At 43.7% G+C, this 17,628-nt stretch overlaps 9 protein-coding genes across 9 annotated transcripts; 7 read left to right on the top strand and 2 right to left on the bottom strand.

Annotated features, from left to right (window-relative positions):
- Window positions 1-736: 736 nt before the first annotated feature.
- EAF01_006510 (uncharacterized protein) lies at window positions 737-2,524 on the top strand (the record flags this gene model as incomplete). The annotated part of the gene is made up of 4 exons (XM_038914764.1): window positions 737-1,068; window positions 1,327-1,535; window positions 1,614-1,856; window positions 1,947-2,524. 4 exons carry the CDS (start codon window positions 737-739, stop codon window positions 2,522-2,524), a joined length of 1,362 nt encoding a protein of 453 aa, XP_038769719.1.
- A 445-nt stretch (window positions 2,525-2,969) lies between these two features.
- On the bottom strand, window positions 2,970-5,261 carry EAF01_006509 (uncharacterized protein; the record flags this gene model as incomplete). Its single annotated transcript, XM_038914763.1, has 2 exons — window positions 2,970-4,592; window positions 4,650-5,261. The coding sequence occupies 2 exons, from the start codon at window positions 5,259-5,261 to the stop codon at window positions 2,970-2,972; spliced, it is 2,235 nt and encodes a 744-aa protein (XP_038769718.1).
- A 1,004-nt stretch (window positions 5,262-6,265) lies between these two features.
- EAF01_006508 (uncharacterized protein) lies at window positions 6,266-7,123 on the top strand (the record flags this gene model as incomplete). Its single annotated transcript, XM_038914762.1, has 2 exons — window positions 6,266-6,872; window positions 6,921-7,123. 2 exons carry the CDS (start codon window positions 6,266-6,268, stop codon window positions 7,121-7,123), a joined length of 810 nt encoding a protein of 269 aa, XP_038769717.1.
- A 518-nt stretch (window positions 7,124-7,641) lies between these two features.
- EAF01_006507 (uncharacterized protein) lies at window positions 7,642-8,306 on the top strand (the record flags this gene model as incomplete). The annotated part of the gene is made up of 2 exons (XM_038914761.1): window positions 7,642-8,065; window positions 8,116-8,306. The coding sequence occupies 2 exons, from the start codon at window positions 7,642-7,644 to the stop codon at window positions 8,304-8,306; spliced, it is 615 nt and encodes a 204-aa protein (XP_038769716.1).
- A 493-nt stretch (window positions 8,307-8,799) lies between these two features.
- EAF01_006506 (uncharacterized protein) lies at window positions 8,800-9,432 on the top strand (the record flags this gene model as incomplete). Its single annotated transcript, XM_038914760.1, is given in 3 exon segments — window positions 8,800-9,046; window positions 9,100-9,215; window positions 9,232-9,432. The coding sequence occupies 3 exon segments, from the start codon at window positions 8,800-8,802 to the stop codon at window positions 9,430-9,432; spliced, it is 564 nt and encodes a 187-aa protein (XP_038769715.1).
- A 655-nt stretch (window positions 9,433-10,087) lies between these two features.
- On the bottom strand, window positions 10,088-11,723 carry EAF01_006505 (uncharacterized protein; the record flags this gene model as incomplete). Its single annotated transcript, XM_038914759.1, has 4 exons — window positions 10,088-10,686; window positions 10,740-11,148; window positions 11,198-11,445; window positions 11,498-11,723. The coding sequence occupies 4 exons, from the start codon at window positions 11,721-11,723 to the stop codon at window positions 10,088-10,090; spliced, it is 1,482 nt and encodes a 493-aa protein (XP_038769714.1).
- A 2,258-nt stretch (window positions 11,724-13,981) lies between these two features.
- On the top strand, window positions 13,982-14,582 carry EAF01_006504 (uncharacterized protein; the record flags this gene model as incomplete). The annotated part of the gene is made up of 2 exons (XM_038914758.1): window positions 13,982-14,281; window positions 14,391-14,582. 2 exons carry the CDS (start codon window positions 13,982-13,984, stop codon window positions 14,580-14,582), a joined length of 492 nt encoding a protein of 163 aa, XP_038769713.1.
- Window positions 14,583-14,784: 202 nt separating this feature from the next.
- On the top strand, window positions 14,785-16,176 carry EAF01_006503 (uncharacterized protein; the record flags this gene model as incomplete). Its single annotated transcript, XM_038914757.1, has 1 exon — window positions 14,785-16,176. The coding sequence occupies one exon, from the start codon at window positions 14,785-14,787 to the stop codon at window positions 16,174-16,176; it is 1,392 nt and encodes a 463-aa protein (XP_038769712.1).
- A 589-nt stretch (window positions 16,177-16,765) lies between these two features.
- On the top strand, window positions 16,766-17,470 carry EAF01_006502 (uncharacterized protein; the record flags this gene model as incomplete). Its single annotated transcript, XM_038914756.1, has 1 exon — window positions 16,766-17,470. One exon carries the CDS (start codon window positions 16,766-16,768, stop codon window positions 17,468-17,470), a length of 705 nt encoding a protein of 234 aa, XP_038769711.1.
- Between the last annotated feature and the right edge of the window lie 158 nt (window positions 17,471-17,628).

The following is a 17,628-nucleotide window of genomic DNA, read 5'->3' as shown; positions in this document are numbered from 1 at the left end:
CTACCTATAACCTCGCCACAGGCGTTGGAGACGTCACCTCAAATTTTGTATCCCATATAGTTCGACTATCGTTTTGTGGAAGCTAATGCACCCCTTGAACAAAACAACTGGAAGTGGTTCAGTACAGTGACGACATACAAATATGAACAACGGTAAAAGAATTATCGACAACGATTAACTTCCTTAACATAGTAACAGCACAACGGATAGTGCATCAATCTTTCAAGTTTCCGCTACCTGAAAATACCGTTGTCGTTACATCACATATGTAATGACCGAATGTTTCCCCAGATCTCATCACTCTTGACCGAACGCCCGCAGTTGAGCAAAACGACAACTTTGAGAAATCCGACATAGAACGCGACGTCATCAGTAAGACCCCAAAATTTAATTCACACAGTAATTTGAACACGAAGAGAATGTGGCATGGCTCCACGGATGATTCAAGAGTTGTTCGTCTGTAGTGAAACGAAGTAAAAATCTTGAGTACTCATGCAGTCAGACGGTCCAACAATCCAAAGTAATTCCAATCCACCCTCATTCAGGAAATATATACAACATGCAGTCAGTGAATCCAACGTACGTTTGTGGGGTAAAAGTTCGGCAGTCCAAGTATAATCGTATAGTCTGTTGGTACCAACTGTTATGTATCTGAGCACTACTAGATATATATCATCTCACACCCCTAATATCTATGACCACATTCCATTTCCCACTCTCAAAACGTCAAGAAATAATGGCTACAATCCTCTTCAACGAAGGACACCCAGGACCAAAATGCGCTCAAGATGGCCCAACCAAAAAACAGCTTCTAAACAACATCATCGGCGGCATGGCCCGAACACGACCTAATGCACTTTGTGCCGTAGTACCCCTCTCATCCACCAGTTACTCCGAAGGCTTTCGGAAAGTGATTTATTCCGCGCTTGCGAATACCGTGAATGGGATTGCGTGGTGGTTAACTGAGCAGCTTGGTTCTGGGTTTGGAAAGGATTTTCCCACTATTTGCTTCATGGGTTGGAATGATCTGAGATATGTTACTATGGTTTTGGGGGCTGTGAAAGCTGGGTATAAAGTTTGTATTTTCATGATATGTTTATGTAAGCATATTTGATGTGTGGTTGATAGATACTTCTCGTCTCGCCTTAAAACAGTAATGGAAACATCAGTCTATTCAGCGCACTGGACTGTCAAGTCTTAGCAACTACAGATCCGGTCCCACTAGGAGGACCTGTGTTACTCAATAGCATGCCTAAGATACACATCATTTAACGTTCCAAATGTGAACGAGCTGCTAGATAAAAGCTACAAACATTTTCCCTTCAGCAAAACTTTCAAGGAGGCCGAGAATGAACCTCTAGTCTGTCTTCACACGTCTGGAACGACTGGTTTACCGAAACCTGTTATCTATTCTCAAGACTTTGTAGCGACATATATGAGAATGGCGCAACTAGCTTCCCCTGAGGGTTCCGAATCGAGAGAAAAAGAGTACCAAGGCACACGAGTTTTTATGAATCTTCCACCATTTCATGCACGTATATATATTTCATTCAACAATCTGTTTGATGCTATATAAAGCTCTCAATAACGATAGAGAACTAACTGCAGAATAGGCATCAAGCGTAAACGCACTATCCGAATCACTAGCCAATCAGAACATCGTCGTATCTCCTCTACCCATGGAACGAGCTACCGCCTTATCGCTAGTCGAGATTATGAAACACACACCAGTAGACGTACTATGTGCACCTCCATGGATGGTGCACGAGATCGCTACCAATCCCGAAATCTTAGAAGAATTGGTAGCCCGGAAACTCGACGCTATATGATATGGCGGCGGCGATTTGCCACAACAAGTCGGTGATATCATAGCCTCTAAATTCAAATTCGGAATTCAAATGGGACAACTAAAACATCCCCATTTCCAAATATTTACAAATCTGGAGAATGGCCGGCGGAAGATTGGAAATATCAATGTACTCATCCTGCTGCAGGTTTAGAATATCGGATTTTCTCAGATGATCAGCTTTATGAAGCTGTCATCGTACGAAATTCAGATACTGAGTTTGAACAACAAGTGTTCAAACTCTATCCGGCTTTGAAGGTGTATTCTACCAAGGATCTATTTTCTCCTCATCCCACAAAGAAAGATTTATGGACATACCGCGGGCGTACAGGCGATATGGTTTTGGTGGTTGTAGATAACGTGGCAACCCGTCCATTCAACCCGCAAATTATGGAACATGCAGTGACAGACCATCCTGATGTCAAGGATGAAGTTATGGTTCCTGCTGGAAAGTTTTTTGTTGAGAAATTTGTAACGGAAACGGCCCTTCTTGTTGATCTCAAAGATAGTATTGATGCGACAGCGCTTGGCTATAAAGAAAGGCTAACTGAAGAAATTTGGTTTATTGTTGATGGTATCAATGAGAAATACCGAGAAGAAGCTTGGGTGCGGAAAGAATGTATCATTATTACCACACCACAGAAGCCTCTTCCGAGAAACCCGAAAGGTTCTATTTAACGGGCTAGAGCTATGGAATTGTATGTAAAAGAGCTCGAGACTCTTTAAGTAGCGAAGAACATTGACTTAAAAATTGTTCTCCGTGTTTCAACTCAGAATTTTAACGAGAACTGAGATTCGAAAAATTAATAAGGTAAATATGAGATTGCAAAGGGAGGATCAAAGGAGGAACAAGTTAGATGAACGTCATGGGCACTACCTCACTTACTAGCCTTGCTTGTTATAAGAACAGCTGCATCAATAAGAATGTTATTTCGTGGGGCAGTTTGTGTCCCAGCTTAAGTGTGATAAAAGATCGTGCTCCTAAAAGTCAAATTTTAGAATAAAATTCGACCAATCTGCTTGATTGTGTGTCTAAATGATATGATTAGTGCCTGAACGCCGGGGTATTGTCCCGTTCCCCATCTCCTGCTCTGCAAATGCAAATAAAGTAACAGCTAATTTATCAATCATCATCACCAAAATCATCAAAAACATCTCCTGTTTCCCCATTACCTCTTTTATCAAACCAGCCTCCGAAATCAAGCTTCATCAGTAGTCTGTCTACTCTGCCGACCTTAGCTGGAACGTATGCACCTTCCTCTCCCAAGACCAACTCCTCATATCCACTATCCCAGCCATTTCTATCTTGGTCTATGTCCCGTAGAGTCTTGACTAATTCTTCAATTGCGTCTTTTACACGTGTTGCAATCGTTCTGAGTTGTTCCTTGATGTCCTGTTCCTCCTTGTGAAAGTCAGAGAATGCATCTACCACTCCTTCATCGGCCTCGAGATCGAGAGATTGCCAAACAGAGTGGATACGGTGGACAAGAGCGACTAGATGATCAATTTGTTGGAGTAGATAATATAGTGGATCTGTGAATTTTGATGTGGTTAAAAGGAGATTGGATGCGAGAGCTGTGAGATATCTCTTATGTGCATCTGCGAGTGTTTGAGGATCATGGTTGTGGCTAGCGTTCCTCGATGTTGATTGATTGGCAGCCTGCAACCAAATATCTTCATCTTCATCATGGGATCTTGAATCACGCGTTTCTCCAGTAAGCCAGGCTGTGAAGCCTAACCAGGTTCCTTGCACAACTTCCCCTTGAAGATATGCTTCCGTCTCACCTAAGAAAAAGACTGCGGCGCTACTAGTTGCCCATACACTACGCATAGAATGAGAACGTTCCTTAGCTCTAGCTCGAAGTGTTAGAACCTTTTGTCGACCAAACGTCGAGCTACCCAAAGGTGGACCCGGAGGTGCAGGATGATCGCGACGTAACGAAGTTATCTTCCAAAGATTAGTGAGCCGTAGATGGGCCCTGTGAACTGCTAAAAGATAAGCATTAATGCTGGAATACATCTGGGTATCAGATGGAGTAAGGAACAGATCTAATGGTGAAGGGATGTGAAGTGTAAGGGCCACTGGAACGGAAAGTAAGAGGTTCCGGAAAGGGGTGGAAACAATTAGAGAAGATTGCGAGGCTCTCAAGTTGACTTTCCCTGGCGTATTCGTGTTTCCTTTCATGATGTTTAACTGAACAAGGTCTCTTGCAAGTTCAAGCAAATCATCATCATCCTCTTCGTCATTTTGACCCTTTTGTACACCCATCGCAGCCCAGGTCCTAGCAAGGACTGCAGTGACTTCCCCTTCCTTAACGACGATGTTCCCCAGGCCATCCTTCTTCTCATAGCCTAAAGTATCAGACCTTCTCCATCTTGATCGAATCTTTTCATCAGCTTCAGATATCAATGCTATGGCAAATTCTCCTCTGCCAAGTAGAAAGAATTCCCGTAATAAAGTTAAGGCCTCAATTACTTTGCTTAAGGGCAGCAGCTTCTGTAAAGTAGTTTGGGATAGGGAAAGACGTATAGCGGCTATGACTCGGGCGAAATTAGCGCCATTGATAGGGAATTTGATGGTTGATAACTGTCGCAAGTGAGATGATAATAGGTCGAGCTCCGGGGAGGATGAAGATGAGATTCCCTTAACTCGAATATGATTTAAGGACCGCCCAATGAAGAGAAGCGAAGATGCGGTAGAATTTGACACGAATGCCGGCAACAATTCTTTAACGATCATGTAATCCTATGATCCGACCCGTCAGCTGTTCATCTCTCGTAGTTGTGAACTATGGAAACATACCTGTGAATCGTCTTCTTGTACGAAAAAGTCACCACGTCCAAAACTTGGTAACCGCCCATAGAGAATCCAGGCTGATACCTGCTTCAGCCAAGCTGTCTGCGCAACCTTCACCAGACTCAATGCCGCCTCTTCTATGTCCGCGTATCCTGTTTGTATAGCATTGCACAGCCTATCAATGACCATTGCCCCACTGCACTTCTTTCCACCCACATCTTGCATTATAAAGTCCACAATCTCCAAGAACCATTCCATTCGCCTTGTCCAGCCAGAGAACTTCTCCACGATAAATGTCAACGGCACAATATTATATGCGCCAACACTCCCAGCATCTTTGCGCAAAATGCCATTTTCAACCTCAAGCACTTTGCGTTGAAAGTTCGCAAGATGTACGGAGCTTATAGATGTAGCGACAGCTTGGCAGATACTCGAAGAGTGCTTTGAAGATATGGTATTTGTGTGCGCTAGGAGCTTGCAGTGAAGATCACTTAAATGGGTGACAGAAGAGAGGAGGGACTTTTCGGAGGGGGATAGGATGGAGGACGAGGATGTATTGTCGGCAGCGAGGAGCGGAGAAGGATGTCCCGAGAGGGAGAGGAGTATTTCGTGGAGCATCTTGGCTGAGGATTAGATCTTTTTAACAATCAGCAAACTCAGAAATCCCAGTGGAGTGTAGTGGTTCCTCGTACTGGCTTTTCTTTTTCCGCGCAAACCAATCTACCAAGTCGTAATATAACAATATAATAGTACCCAATAACTCAAAACGGCACATTTGACTCACAACATATTCATTCTCTAGGGCGCATCAGCCAACCATGATATGTGTAGCAACTGAGCTCTAGTTCATTGAGGTCATAAATTTCCCTAAGATCGCGTTGCAGGCGCGTTGCGGGGACGCGGAAGCTTGGAGCACCACCTGGTAGTTCTAACCCACCACATCACTTCAATCATAATTTTATACACGACTGTATTTTCATATTTACATGGAATCCACCAAATCATATGGGATGATTTGACACTAGTTATTCGCCTCAACTAGAGACTCTGCTTATCACACCGATCCTCACATTCTGCAAGTGCATCGTACAATTATTCTCGACACCAATCGAATGAGTTTCACAAATACTGTCAAAACCAAAAAGGGGTTTGTTAGAGGTAGCAGACAGTTAGGTATATGGGAAAGAATAGTGGTTCTAAGTACTAGAATCCAATATCCACTATGCACTGTTGTCATTTCATGTTTTCATCGATTCAGAGAAGACTATGCAGACAACGTGAGGATGCACAAAATCCTTCCTCCCACCGCCTCTTCTCCTGCCCCCACACTGTCACAACACTGAGCCATTCGGAGAAGGGAATAGAGATACGCTTTTGGGAGAGGATATTCGAGACATGAAACAAAGTTGAGTTCTAAAAGGTGGCTACCGCTACGCGGCGGAGTAGATGTGTAGAAGGTGCAGCAGAAGCGAGGTTTTTTAGTTTTCACACTTTCATTGACACGATTCCATCCCTTTTAAAGTTGCCATTGACTCTTGTTACTCCTGACTCTCTTATACAGTCCAAAGAACAAGCTGTCTGAAAGCTTTTCACTTTGTACATATCAAACTCTACGACCAGCTATGGCTAGTTTTCGAGATATCGCTGCCTGGGCCCAGACCCTCGCAGAAATTGCTGCTGCCCCCACTGAGGCCACGAGAAATAGTCCACCGCTCGCGCAAGCACTCTCTTCTCTTCAAAACATTGGAATTCAAGATATTGGCGGTGCTGTGGAGGCTTTTAAGAAACACGGTACCGCACTCAAAGATTCGATGGAAGCAACCTATGCGCAAATGCCTCCAGAAATTCGGAATAAAGTGGAGAAGGTGCATGGTCGCCTCGTGGATGCGATTTCTTCCCCTGAAGATATGGAATTCCAGGAACGTGTCGCCGAGTGGACCGTTGGTGTTGTTGACGCTTTCAAGAAACATGGTATTGCACTCAGAAAAACTGCAGAAGCAACCTATGCAAAATTACCCTCTGAATTTTGTGATGAGGTCGAGAAGGCGCATGCAAAAGTCTATCAAGTCGAATGGAACAAACTAGCAGTGGACATCCAGGTTTGGATTAAGGCACATTCATATCAAACAGCGTTTTACGTTGCGAATGGAATTGTTTTCTTTGCCCCAGCGGCATCTAGTGGTCCAATTCTATGGGTTTTGGGATTCTCGGGCAAAGGTCCAAGGGCTGGTAAGTGGGCAGTTTCCAAATAATTATGCGCGCTAACTTTCTAAATAGCTTCATTTGCATCGATTTTACAGAGAAAATATGGCACGGTCAGTGCAAAGGACGTATATGACCATGCTCAAAGTGCTGTCATGGGAGGTTATGGAGCTACTGCTGTAGATATTGTAACAAGACTTTTTGTTGCTGCAAGTAGTCTTTTTGGTGAGATGTGGGGGTCACGGAATGCAGGTAGGAAATTTACTGCGAAGCTCTGAGTTTCGTGCTTTCGAAAGGTTGAATTGAAGAACAATAAATTCCTACTTGCAGCCCATAGCTTCGTGAGTGAGTAATCGTTGATTTTTATCACGTTGCTATTGAGATATCTTGACCACGAGAATTTATACACGTTATCTAATAGGCCACGGCTCCTTACAAACTACCACCACGAACCAGACATCTGATGTTCCCCCAGCTCCTCGAAATTCAAATATGTAAACGTGTCTTGGATGAATGAGTGGTTGCATGCTAAAAAATAAAATAATAACAAGGGAAGAAAATGCAGGTTACACTGCAGGCAATATGCATGGAAGCGAACTCCACGTTGGCATCTTGACAAGGCTGGCTTTTGAGTGTTTGCTTTCGAATGTTTGCTTTCATCTCGATTCACTTTCGGAAGTATTTTCATAATTAAACACGCCTAATCACATTAGCATTCACACTCAAGCCCTACACTTCGTACCAAAGCGCAGCAATTCTGCTTCGACTCGCTATCACCAATTGATCACTAACGCAAATGGATCCCATCATTCCCTCGGGAAACAATGCCAACAATGCGAGTTCTGATGGTTTCGATCAATCTAGCACATCCGTAGAATCAGCACAGCTAAGTGAGGAATGGACTGACGATATTGTTGAGACTTTCGAGAGACAAGGCATCACTCTCGAAGAGGTAGAAGATACGAGAATTCCAGAGACCTCCACTGATACTAATATTCTAGCCATCCCCGTTACTTTGAAGGGAGAGGCCGAGAAGGGGGAGGCTAAAGTCTTCAAAATGAAATGGGAGGATCTGCCAGATAATATCAAGGACTGGATCAAGGCACACCCATACCAAACAGCTTTCCACGTTGTCAGCGGAGTAGTGTTTTTTGCCCCAGCTGCGGCAAGTGGCCCTGTGTTATACTTGTTAGGTTTTGGTTCTATGGGACCTAGAGCTGGTAAGTCAAAGTACTTAGGTGGTGTTGCATATAACTAATTTCCATCACAGCATCTTTTGCGACATTTTGGCACAGCAAAATCGGTGTGGTTGTAGCCAAGAGTGGTTTTTCGTTCATGCAGAGTGCAGGTATGGGCGGCTATGCGGCTGCGGCTGTGAACACGGCTGTACAGGCTTCAGCTGCGGTGAGTAGTCTCGGTGCTGGATTTTGGGGATGGGCTAGAGGGAGTGGTGATAGATAGGCTAGTGGGACCGCTATGGATACTGGCGAAGCCCATGATGGAACTAGTGGTGACTCAAGAAAGCTGATAGGATCTTACCTATGAAGGGTGATTGGAATTTTTTCACCGGCATTCTGCAGGCTGAGATTTATATTTGCAATCATGATATATGGCGATTTCTAGGAGTAAAACCACTTACAAGACAACAATAAAGTGCACTTCATCTCCTTAGCTCACTCAATAAAAAAGCAATGAAATTGTATCCTTGTAACTCGCACATGTGATAGAGTATATGGGTAGTTGCATGATCGAAATTGCCAGAGAAAAGGAAAACATGGGTCACCACCCGCTCAATCTCAAGCCACCAATTTGCTTCTATAGAATACTCTCTCAGATTTCTACCGAGTTCTTCACCTTCGCATGAAATAAAATCCAGATCTCATCATCAACTACAATCAATCAACTCTGTTCAAAATCTCTCCAAATCACCTCAACCTTTCTAAACCCTACCAAAATGCCGCGATACCTCAAACCCATCGCATTGCTCCTATTAGCAATCACAACCATCCTTCTCTACCAAGCCATCAAGAAATACAACCAACCCCCTCCCACTCTCTCCGAAAGCATCATCTCCTATATCCAGGCACATCCATTCAAATCCGCATTTCAAGCCCTTAATATAGTCACATTCTTCACCCCCGCTGCAGCGGGTCGCTCATTCCTCTATCTATTAGGATTTGCTCGCCTGGGACCGAGAGCAGGTAAATGGGCCCAAAGAGTTTAGAACCATGACATGGAGCTAACTTTCTCACAGTATCTATAGCGTCAATCTCTCAAAGTATTTTCGGGAATATCGCTACCAGAAGTATGTTTGCATATCTACAGAGTGCCGCAATGAGTGGATATGGGCTTGGTGCTTTGAATACGGTGGTACGATCCGTATCAGGCATTGGAAGCGTGGTTGGATTTTTCTGGGAAAGGAAGTCCTCAGATGAATGATACTTGGTCCTGTGTGCAAGATTTTGTCGGGGATTTCTTGTTCTGTATGGGTTTGGGTTTATTTCTCTGTATTCTGGTCAAGAGTGGAATTGTGGGCTACGAGTTACTTCGTGGTGAAATACGTCATGTTGATATTCATGCTGAATAGTAGGTGGGAGAAGTAGGGGAGCAGTGATGATCATTCCTTTTCTTCAAGTCGATGCGGAAACTCATTAAAACCATCACATTATCAAGAAAAAGGAAGTCATTTACTACTTGGCGAATAAGCAAATGATCAAAGTGATGTGAAGGAAACTTATAGGATCTTGTGGACCTCAATACTAAAAATCACAAACTGGACTTTAGTCCGGACTTTTGAATGTACTGTTTTCGAAAAGAACACTTCGTAGTCCCATGAAATCGTCACCCTTAGCCATCTGGGTTGAGCAAGCTTGGAAGGAACCTAACATTCGGGAAATCTCAGTGTTCTGCAGCACATTATATTACTATAGACTGCTAGGTGTATACAGCCATTGTAACGAGTCTCTTTGCTTTAAATATAGACAGAAAATTGTACTTTAAACTAAATTTAAAAGATGATACGTGCGTCCAACCTCTTCTTTTTTCATTATCAGTGTCCCCTCGCTTATTAAACCCCCAAATGACTTCACAATACAGACAAAAAACAATGAATCACCCCAAGTTCTCGTCCCAGCTAATCATACACCTCGGCGCACTTCAATATATACAAGAAAGAAACTCGCTCAAAAAGAATCATCATAATTCATATCCATCTTTCAGGAAACTGTCTCTCAAGCCACCACTTAATAAGTAGCATAACTCATCAAAGCAGGCTCATCAGTAACCTTCTTCTCATACGCAAAAATATTCAACGCTACCAGTGGAATCAACGCTTCAGTCTCGATAACATCAGCCAAGCTGATTCCTGGCGCAACGAGATTCCCGCACTGATCGCCAACCCGATCAAATGATCCCGGCCCATCGTTTTGCAACGCATCTGTCACCAATGCATACGCGACGGGGTTAACTAATACACCTGCATGGGTATACAGCGTTCCAGCCGGAAGTCCCAAGCATGCTCCTTGAAGAAAGGTATTAGAGACGCCGACGCCACGAGCATCTTGTAGGAAACCCGAGGCAGCGGTTCCGCTTTGTGGTTGGACGATTTCGTCCGTGACGGAATAGACAGTAGTGGTGGGAACATAGGCCGAATCACCGTTGTTGGAGCGGAGTTTATTGACAAAATTGGATTGATATTGTTGTTGGAGAACGGAAGGAGTACACGCAATGTCATTTCCACTTTCGAATCCGGGACAGAGAATGTAAGCTAAGATTGTACCATGGTAATCAGGTGAGATGGCGATGTGGTCTGTAACAGTTTTTGGGATTGATGGCCAATATTCTGGGAAGTATTGTTAGCTGAATTTCTGGGGGACCATATTGGGCAATACTGACTAAACGCCCATTGAGCATCGAGAGACCCTTGAGACCATGTGACAATAGCAGTTTTTCGTGAAGTCATGGCATAGAAGTATTGAAGCGCGTAAGCTACATATTCTGCATTGGTCTGTGCATCGTCAAGCAAAGCAAATGGTATGTTCAAATAGACTGGGTCGGCATAGCTAGTTGTAGCCAGAAGTTTGCCTATGTTAGAAGCATATGCACCATAGCCAAATGAGCCCGTGCCAGGTGACATAATAACGGGTTGCTTCTTGCCCCAGGTAAATCCAGGAGGAATGTAAATTGCCGCCCTGAGAGTTTTTTCGTCGACAGAAAATCGTGCATTGTCATTTACATTGTTGTAGAATCTCTTGTTGGGAGGCACTGGATTATTCACATTATTGACAGAGTTATAAGATGGGCTCTAGAGAACATTAGTATTGTAACATATATCAACACAATCCATAACTTACAGCACCAGACGCGACAGCTTGTAGATCACTGGAAGTAAAACCATTAAGAACAAGATCCAGAGCATTTGAGAGAATATTTGCTGGTGGAGTTGGGGAAGCAGAAGGATCAGATACACCCCAAGCACCAGCTGCCCAACTTAATGCTTGAGAAACACTGCTTGGTTTGGCTGTAGGTTGAGCGGCCGAAAATAATTTCTTAGCAATCACTGGCACGTCAGTGCCCAAAATCGTCCCATTTTCAATTGCCCCTGTGGTATGTCAGTTAAATTATCTTTGCTTGATGAAATGTAATTTACACACCTACTACCAAATTCGCAGCGGTCGATGCTTCCACACTGTCAGATAACACTGCTGGAATCGCCGAGGACAAACTGCCAATATCAAGGACTTGATTTCCGACACCTGATACAAGACCTGTTACGGGATTTCCTATAAGCTGTGGTCGTGGGAAAGGTGCTGGAACCGGGGCTGGCGCTGCTAGGACTAACGGTGCAGTGACAACTACGAGCAATGCATGTAGATACATCTTTTGTCTGTAGCAATCGTTGAGATTTTGTCAAGTGTCTGAGCGGAGAATTAAATGATTAATCGTAACAGTGAAAGCGTGCGTAAGAGATCCGAATTCAAATTCTGATAAAAGATGAGGAACGAGGCATTATAACACGTCTGCTGGATGTCCTGTGCAGTAAAATCGGGGATATCACTATCATGAGGCGCTCCATAATTTCCGCTCATTATGAATTTCCGCTTCAGCAACAGGACCCTCGATAGTCATGGGTAACAAGTGTATTGCGGTTCATTCCACGGCACAATCGAGGCGAACGATCGATCATTTGATTGCAGCCACCTGCGTCTTTAATAAGGATCAGCGAGTGGACGTTGTCCTAATTCGATGGGGCTGAACTGGAAATGGTTAGACGTGCGGAATAAAGGGTGAGCTAGGCCAAGTAGCGTTGCCTGGCTACATTGCATTTGGTTAAGGGGCACGGAGAGAATATTCAGCGAGCAAAAGCCATGATGTATACAGTACATAGCGGCCACAGATAGCAGTCAACCTGATTGTTCAATATTCAATGCCGAGGGGAAAAGAACGGAGGGCTTTGCAAAGGGTTCTTTCCGTAGATTTGGGTAGTTGGGTGGTGTATATATCAACTCTAAAATCCAACATGTCTTCTACATCAAGAGTGGACAAACTGATGGTAAATGGAAGGAGGACTTCTTGGCACCACAATGCCAGACCTGACCTGATGGAACTAGCAAAGTTCCATTGTTCATTTACAAAAAAAAGTGGTTGTTTGTCGAAATCGTGAAGTGTTAGGCAATCTATCAACGATCACACCAGTTTAAGTCCTGCTTTGAGCGACCAGATATATATACTTAGCATGCCATCATTCACAGATCGACATAACATTTGAGCAATTTCGAGTTTTGCTGCTGTTTAATTGGCGCCAAAGAGCCATTAGTCTCACCCGTCGGTGGTGGCCGGCCTGGCTCTTTATCGGTGATAGCATCGACCTCATCGCAAACTCCTGGAGAGGTTATGGCAACCTCGGGATCAATGGATATCAATTATGACTAGCGGTATAGAACAGAGTTCCCGTAGACACTCAAATTCAAATAGATGGGCCTTTTCTCGCTGGAGCTTTCTAACATGAATATGAGGAATAGAGGGGCCGAAGCATTACTCCGCATGACGCCCTGACAATTGCATCCAGAGGCATACATTTTATTTGTCATTCAATCTCACACCCAAAGGAAATGAGATGTTCTGGAAGTCATTCTTCTTCACAAGTGCAGCCACATTAAGAAATACGTCTCATTGAATTCTAAAAGTTGCAAGCACGGTGTCATTCAGGTGACTTCATGGTAGTGTTCAGGTGTGAAATTTGTAAATTGTATTCCATTCATTTAACTAAATCTTAAAAGAACTCACCGTATTGCTTTGCGCTCGGAAAGTTTCTTATTCAAAACAGTGGATAGCATACTGGCCTAGATGAGTCCGTAAGCTGTAGCGCCATTACGATCCCTCAACATGTTGACAATAATCCTGAAGCCCAATATGACCCTGTCTTTATATTTTTCAATCGCAATCAACGCCCAGTAGGGCTGCAGAACAGTATGAGATCGCGCAAAGTTCTGCAACGCAGCAGTCATCCAATACAGTAATGATGCCGATAACAAGGATGATCTTAAGACCTCCATTCAATGAAGTTTTCTGTATGACTTGTCAGCAAGTGATCATGATCATGTTATATTGTATGACAAGATAGTACAATTGAAAGCATTCAGGAAAAAATTAGAGTTGTTGTTTTTTGGTCTTCAGGGTGCGATGCACTCGGGGTTAAAAAGCTATGATTTGTTCATCACAAAGCTTGTGGATGGTATGCGATATGTGAAAAGATAATTTTGACTAACCTTTCCTGCGTTGTTGCGTTCAGCATACATGTGTTGAAAGATGAAGTAGCAAGAACTGATGGAAATATCGGCGCGAGATGGTGAAGAAGGTTACCAGCCCGACCTCACCACCTGCAATACCTCTGTTATTCCATTTCTATGCGCATTAGGAAGACAGCACAAGTTGCAATGTGTTCATTCAATGGTTGATAATTGTGATTAGAATTGAAGAAGAAGAAGCAGGAAAAGAAAACAAGGCTAGATTTTTTTTAAGTTACTCATTTAGGTTTATGGACTAGCGGGTGAGGGGCCGCTTCAAGCTTCCATGACATAATCAGCTCCACCACCCGCACATGACCAAGTTTCCAGCATTTATCATTTTTGTTGCGTATGCCGGAGCAGCTATCAACAAATAAAGGACTTTACAGAGTACGATACAGTGATGTTGAGTACTTACGGAAAGACCAATCTCTACAGACACAAAAGGCTGTAACAATGTTGCTAGGTCGAAATCTAGCCAGAATTCTGATCAAAACTCATCACATGACATCCGTCAAAAAGATTGAAAAGATAACCAAATCAGCAAAGAAACTAGACTGTGCAGTATTGTTAAAGACTGGAAGGCCACCCGGAGTGATGCTGGCGGAAGGAGAAATTGGGAATGCAGAACAATGGTTAGACGTTGTGAAGGTAGGTTCAAGCTCGTGCATTTTTTTTGACTAGGAATCGAACTGTCTAGTTAGAAAATGGAGCATACTTGAGATGCGGATGAACGGCTGATGATGTATTGAAAATACAGAATCTGAGGTACAAGAATTTCGAATTGATGAAAAAGGAAGAGGTGGATGGGAGGAGGTTAGATGTACCCGCTGGGAAGGTTAAGCAATTGGAGAGTTTAAAGGATTATGGGATAGAGGTTGGGAAGGACGAGGAGTTGAGAAAGTGGTGGAGGTTACACATGGGCTTTATGAAAGGAGAAGATGAAGATTGATGGAATTAACGAGTTAGAAGGGTATGATATGATTCTGTGGCATTCACTCGACTTGGAAAATATAGCCAAGCAAAAATGGTGTGGTCTCGATGCACTCCAGGGATGACTCAAAGTACTTATTACTCTCCGATACAGTACTTTTTGACTGTTTTCAATTCCTCTCGAGAGTAGGTATTGAGCAACCTCAAAAGAAAGTTTCACAATGGATCCCAGCAACTCTGCTCCTACGACTGCATGGCCTAGGTTGAATGAAACCTCATCAGACCCACCAGCCAACCCAGAACAACCACTTACCGCGGTATCATTGCCAACACGCAACTCTATATGGGTCGATGAAGATGTCTCAACCGCTTATCCTCAGACTGCACGTCCTAGAGAAGATCTCCTTGCATCCTTCTTTCCATCAGACTCGCCTCAGGTAGCAGCTACGCAATCTCCAGTTCAATCTCATCCATTAGCATACCCTCTCGCATCTGGTTCGAATCAGACGCTTCCAGTACCAGAATTCACAGCTCAGAACGATAGGAGAGTATCTTCCAAGTATTCTGAATATGATGTTGACATTCCTGTACCCCTTTCTGCGCGCTTTCAGCGTGACTTGCGAGAAATGATTGGTTCTCCATCTTCCATATATCCTGATAGCGCTCTACCCGGTCCCCTTCATGTATCTCGAGATTCTACCCCTAAATCTTCGGCATATCAGGAAGATAGACATCCTGAACCTTCCCGCTCACCCAAATCGATTCGTCTTTCAGAACTTACCCAATCTCCCCTGGAAGAGGGCACATCGGAGCTTTTTCCGGAGTACACAGAAGATTTTCGCCCAGGTAAATCTGTACATTACGTTGTCCCAACAATCAATGCCCTGTCCCAAAATCCCCAACAACCAGATGTCAAGACTTCTCATTCCCAAAAATATCAACCACAACTGTTAGCACCTCCTGATTCGTCTCGAGCAAAATCTCAAACCCGAAACACAAGATCGTCATCTATAATCAGCGGTCTCGACCAAGAAATCTATAGACCTGCATCCAAATCCCCCCAAAATCTAGATCTCTTCTACGCAACCCAGAAAGACGACAGTAGATTCAGTCGACACCATCCCTCAAGCACAGGATACATTCATCGAAAAAGAGCCAGATCCCTAGATCGCACCTCCGTGCCCACCAATCCCGAAGTCGCCAAACTCTGGGACGAACGAATTAACGCCGGTCGACAACCATTCACGCCCAGCGATACGATCCCCACATACCAAGAATTCCGTCGAACAACTCAGCGTGTAGATTCTCCTAGTTCAGACAGGTTCCCCCTCCCTGCTTCAGCACACTCTCAATATGAAGACATCCCACCTCATCTGAGACCTGCCCGCGAATCAGATTTCAGATTCGACCCAAAGCTGGTGCAGGAAATATATGAAGAGAGATGGAAAATTTCAGAGGGCTATGAAGATTTGCAGGCATATTTTAGTGATCCCAAAGAAGGTCCTTATAAGCATCTGAATATCAAGGAATGGGTTGAGCTTTTCGAATACTTGGAAGAGAGGGATCGAAAAGCAACAGAGAGGGAGATTATTTTTGAGTTGAAGGCTATTTAGGAGGATTAGGACCTTAGTGATGATTGTTCTGATTGTGGGATATATCAAAAGCGTTTGACGTCAGCTGCTATGATCAGAAGAAGGGGAGTCTATTCCTGCCCACCCCATGATAATCGATGAGTTAATCCGTTTCATGTTGACTTTTGCGAGTGTTTTCATGCGATTGATATGTTTTGATTGGTCTGGCTTTTCCTTTCAGTCGTCTTTAGATACACTAGTTTCCATATGCTGATGACCTCCCTTTTCATATATGATTGCCAGTTTCTTTATATCATATTCCAGGCATCAAACCTTTCCATGAATTTCGTCACTAAGTCTGCCATAGCGTGAGCAAACTTTCATTCCATCTCAATATCCATCACATGAGACTTTTTGGACGAGAAGGAATTTTCTTTCCAGGTATTCGATGATCAGAGAGGATCATGCTTCTATCTTTTCATCAACTGTGAATTTCACCAAGTGGCAGTCATACTTAAAGGCATCAGGCATTTCCATCTTACATTCATTTGGAATCCCTCTTTGGAATCAACCTTCCCCAGATTCCAATAGAATCAAATCAACTCGTCGACGATTAAATTAACCCCTAGTCATGAACACCGTCCTCAATCTCTTTCCTCACCCTCACACTTTCTTCCCCAGTCATTCTCGCCAGACTAGCAATATTAGCAAGCCGTGTCACCATGTTCCAGGATGGTATTATCGTCCAGATTCTGCTAGCTCACCTATCAAACTCTCGCCCGACGATGTGAATAGCTCTCCACGACGACGACAACGACAGCAGAGAAATAGTTATGACAACAGTCCTAGCTTATCAGTCAACAAAGGGGAAAATACAAGAAGCAGAAAGAAAAATGAAGCGGATTTTTCGAGACGTGGAAGATCTGAAGACTTTTCAAAAAGATACGGTGAAGGAAATGGGATCTTCGCAGCTACAAGAAGTAGTAGAAAAGGTATCGAGAATAAGGAGAGGGATAGGAAAATACAAATGGAAATGGAGATTCAGAGGAAAATCGACGGGATAATAGAATTGCAGGACGCGATTTCTCAAGAACAGGATAGGATTGAGGATGAATGGATGTTTCTTGAGAGGGCGTGGGAGGTTTTGGGAGAGTGTAGGGGTATGAAGATGGAGAGGGAGAGAGACTTTAGAGAATGGGTATTGGCAGAGAGAAGTTTAAATGGAGGAAGTGGTCGAGTTGGAAGTAATCGAAGTGATCGACGGTACGGAGGGTGGAATGAAGGGAGATGGGAGAATACGGAACCTGGCAGACCGGATACGAGGGGGTTATATTAGATATGGAAGAGAGGGGAAAGCGAAAAGACCCTTGTAGTCTGCTGTAAGTGAATCTAGATTCTTTGTTGGTACTTCCATTCGAAGTCAAGACTAAATTGATAGTTTCTAATGAAAAACCTCTGTTGCTAGAAGCATAAAAGAATCAACTAGGCTAAGTA

The sequence above is a fragment of the Botrytis porri genome (genome assembly GCF_014898465.1).
Source record: "Botrytis porri strain MUCL 3234 chromosome Unknown BPOR_008, whole genome shotgun sequence".
Taxonomy (NCBI): domain Eukaryota; kingdom Fungi; phylum Ascomycota; class Leotiomycetes; order Helotiales; family Sclerotiniaceae; genus Botrytis; species Botrytis porri.
This window is presented reverse-complemented; position numbering and strand designations above follow the sequence as displayed.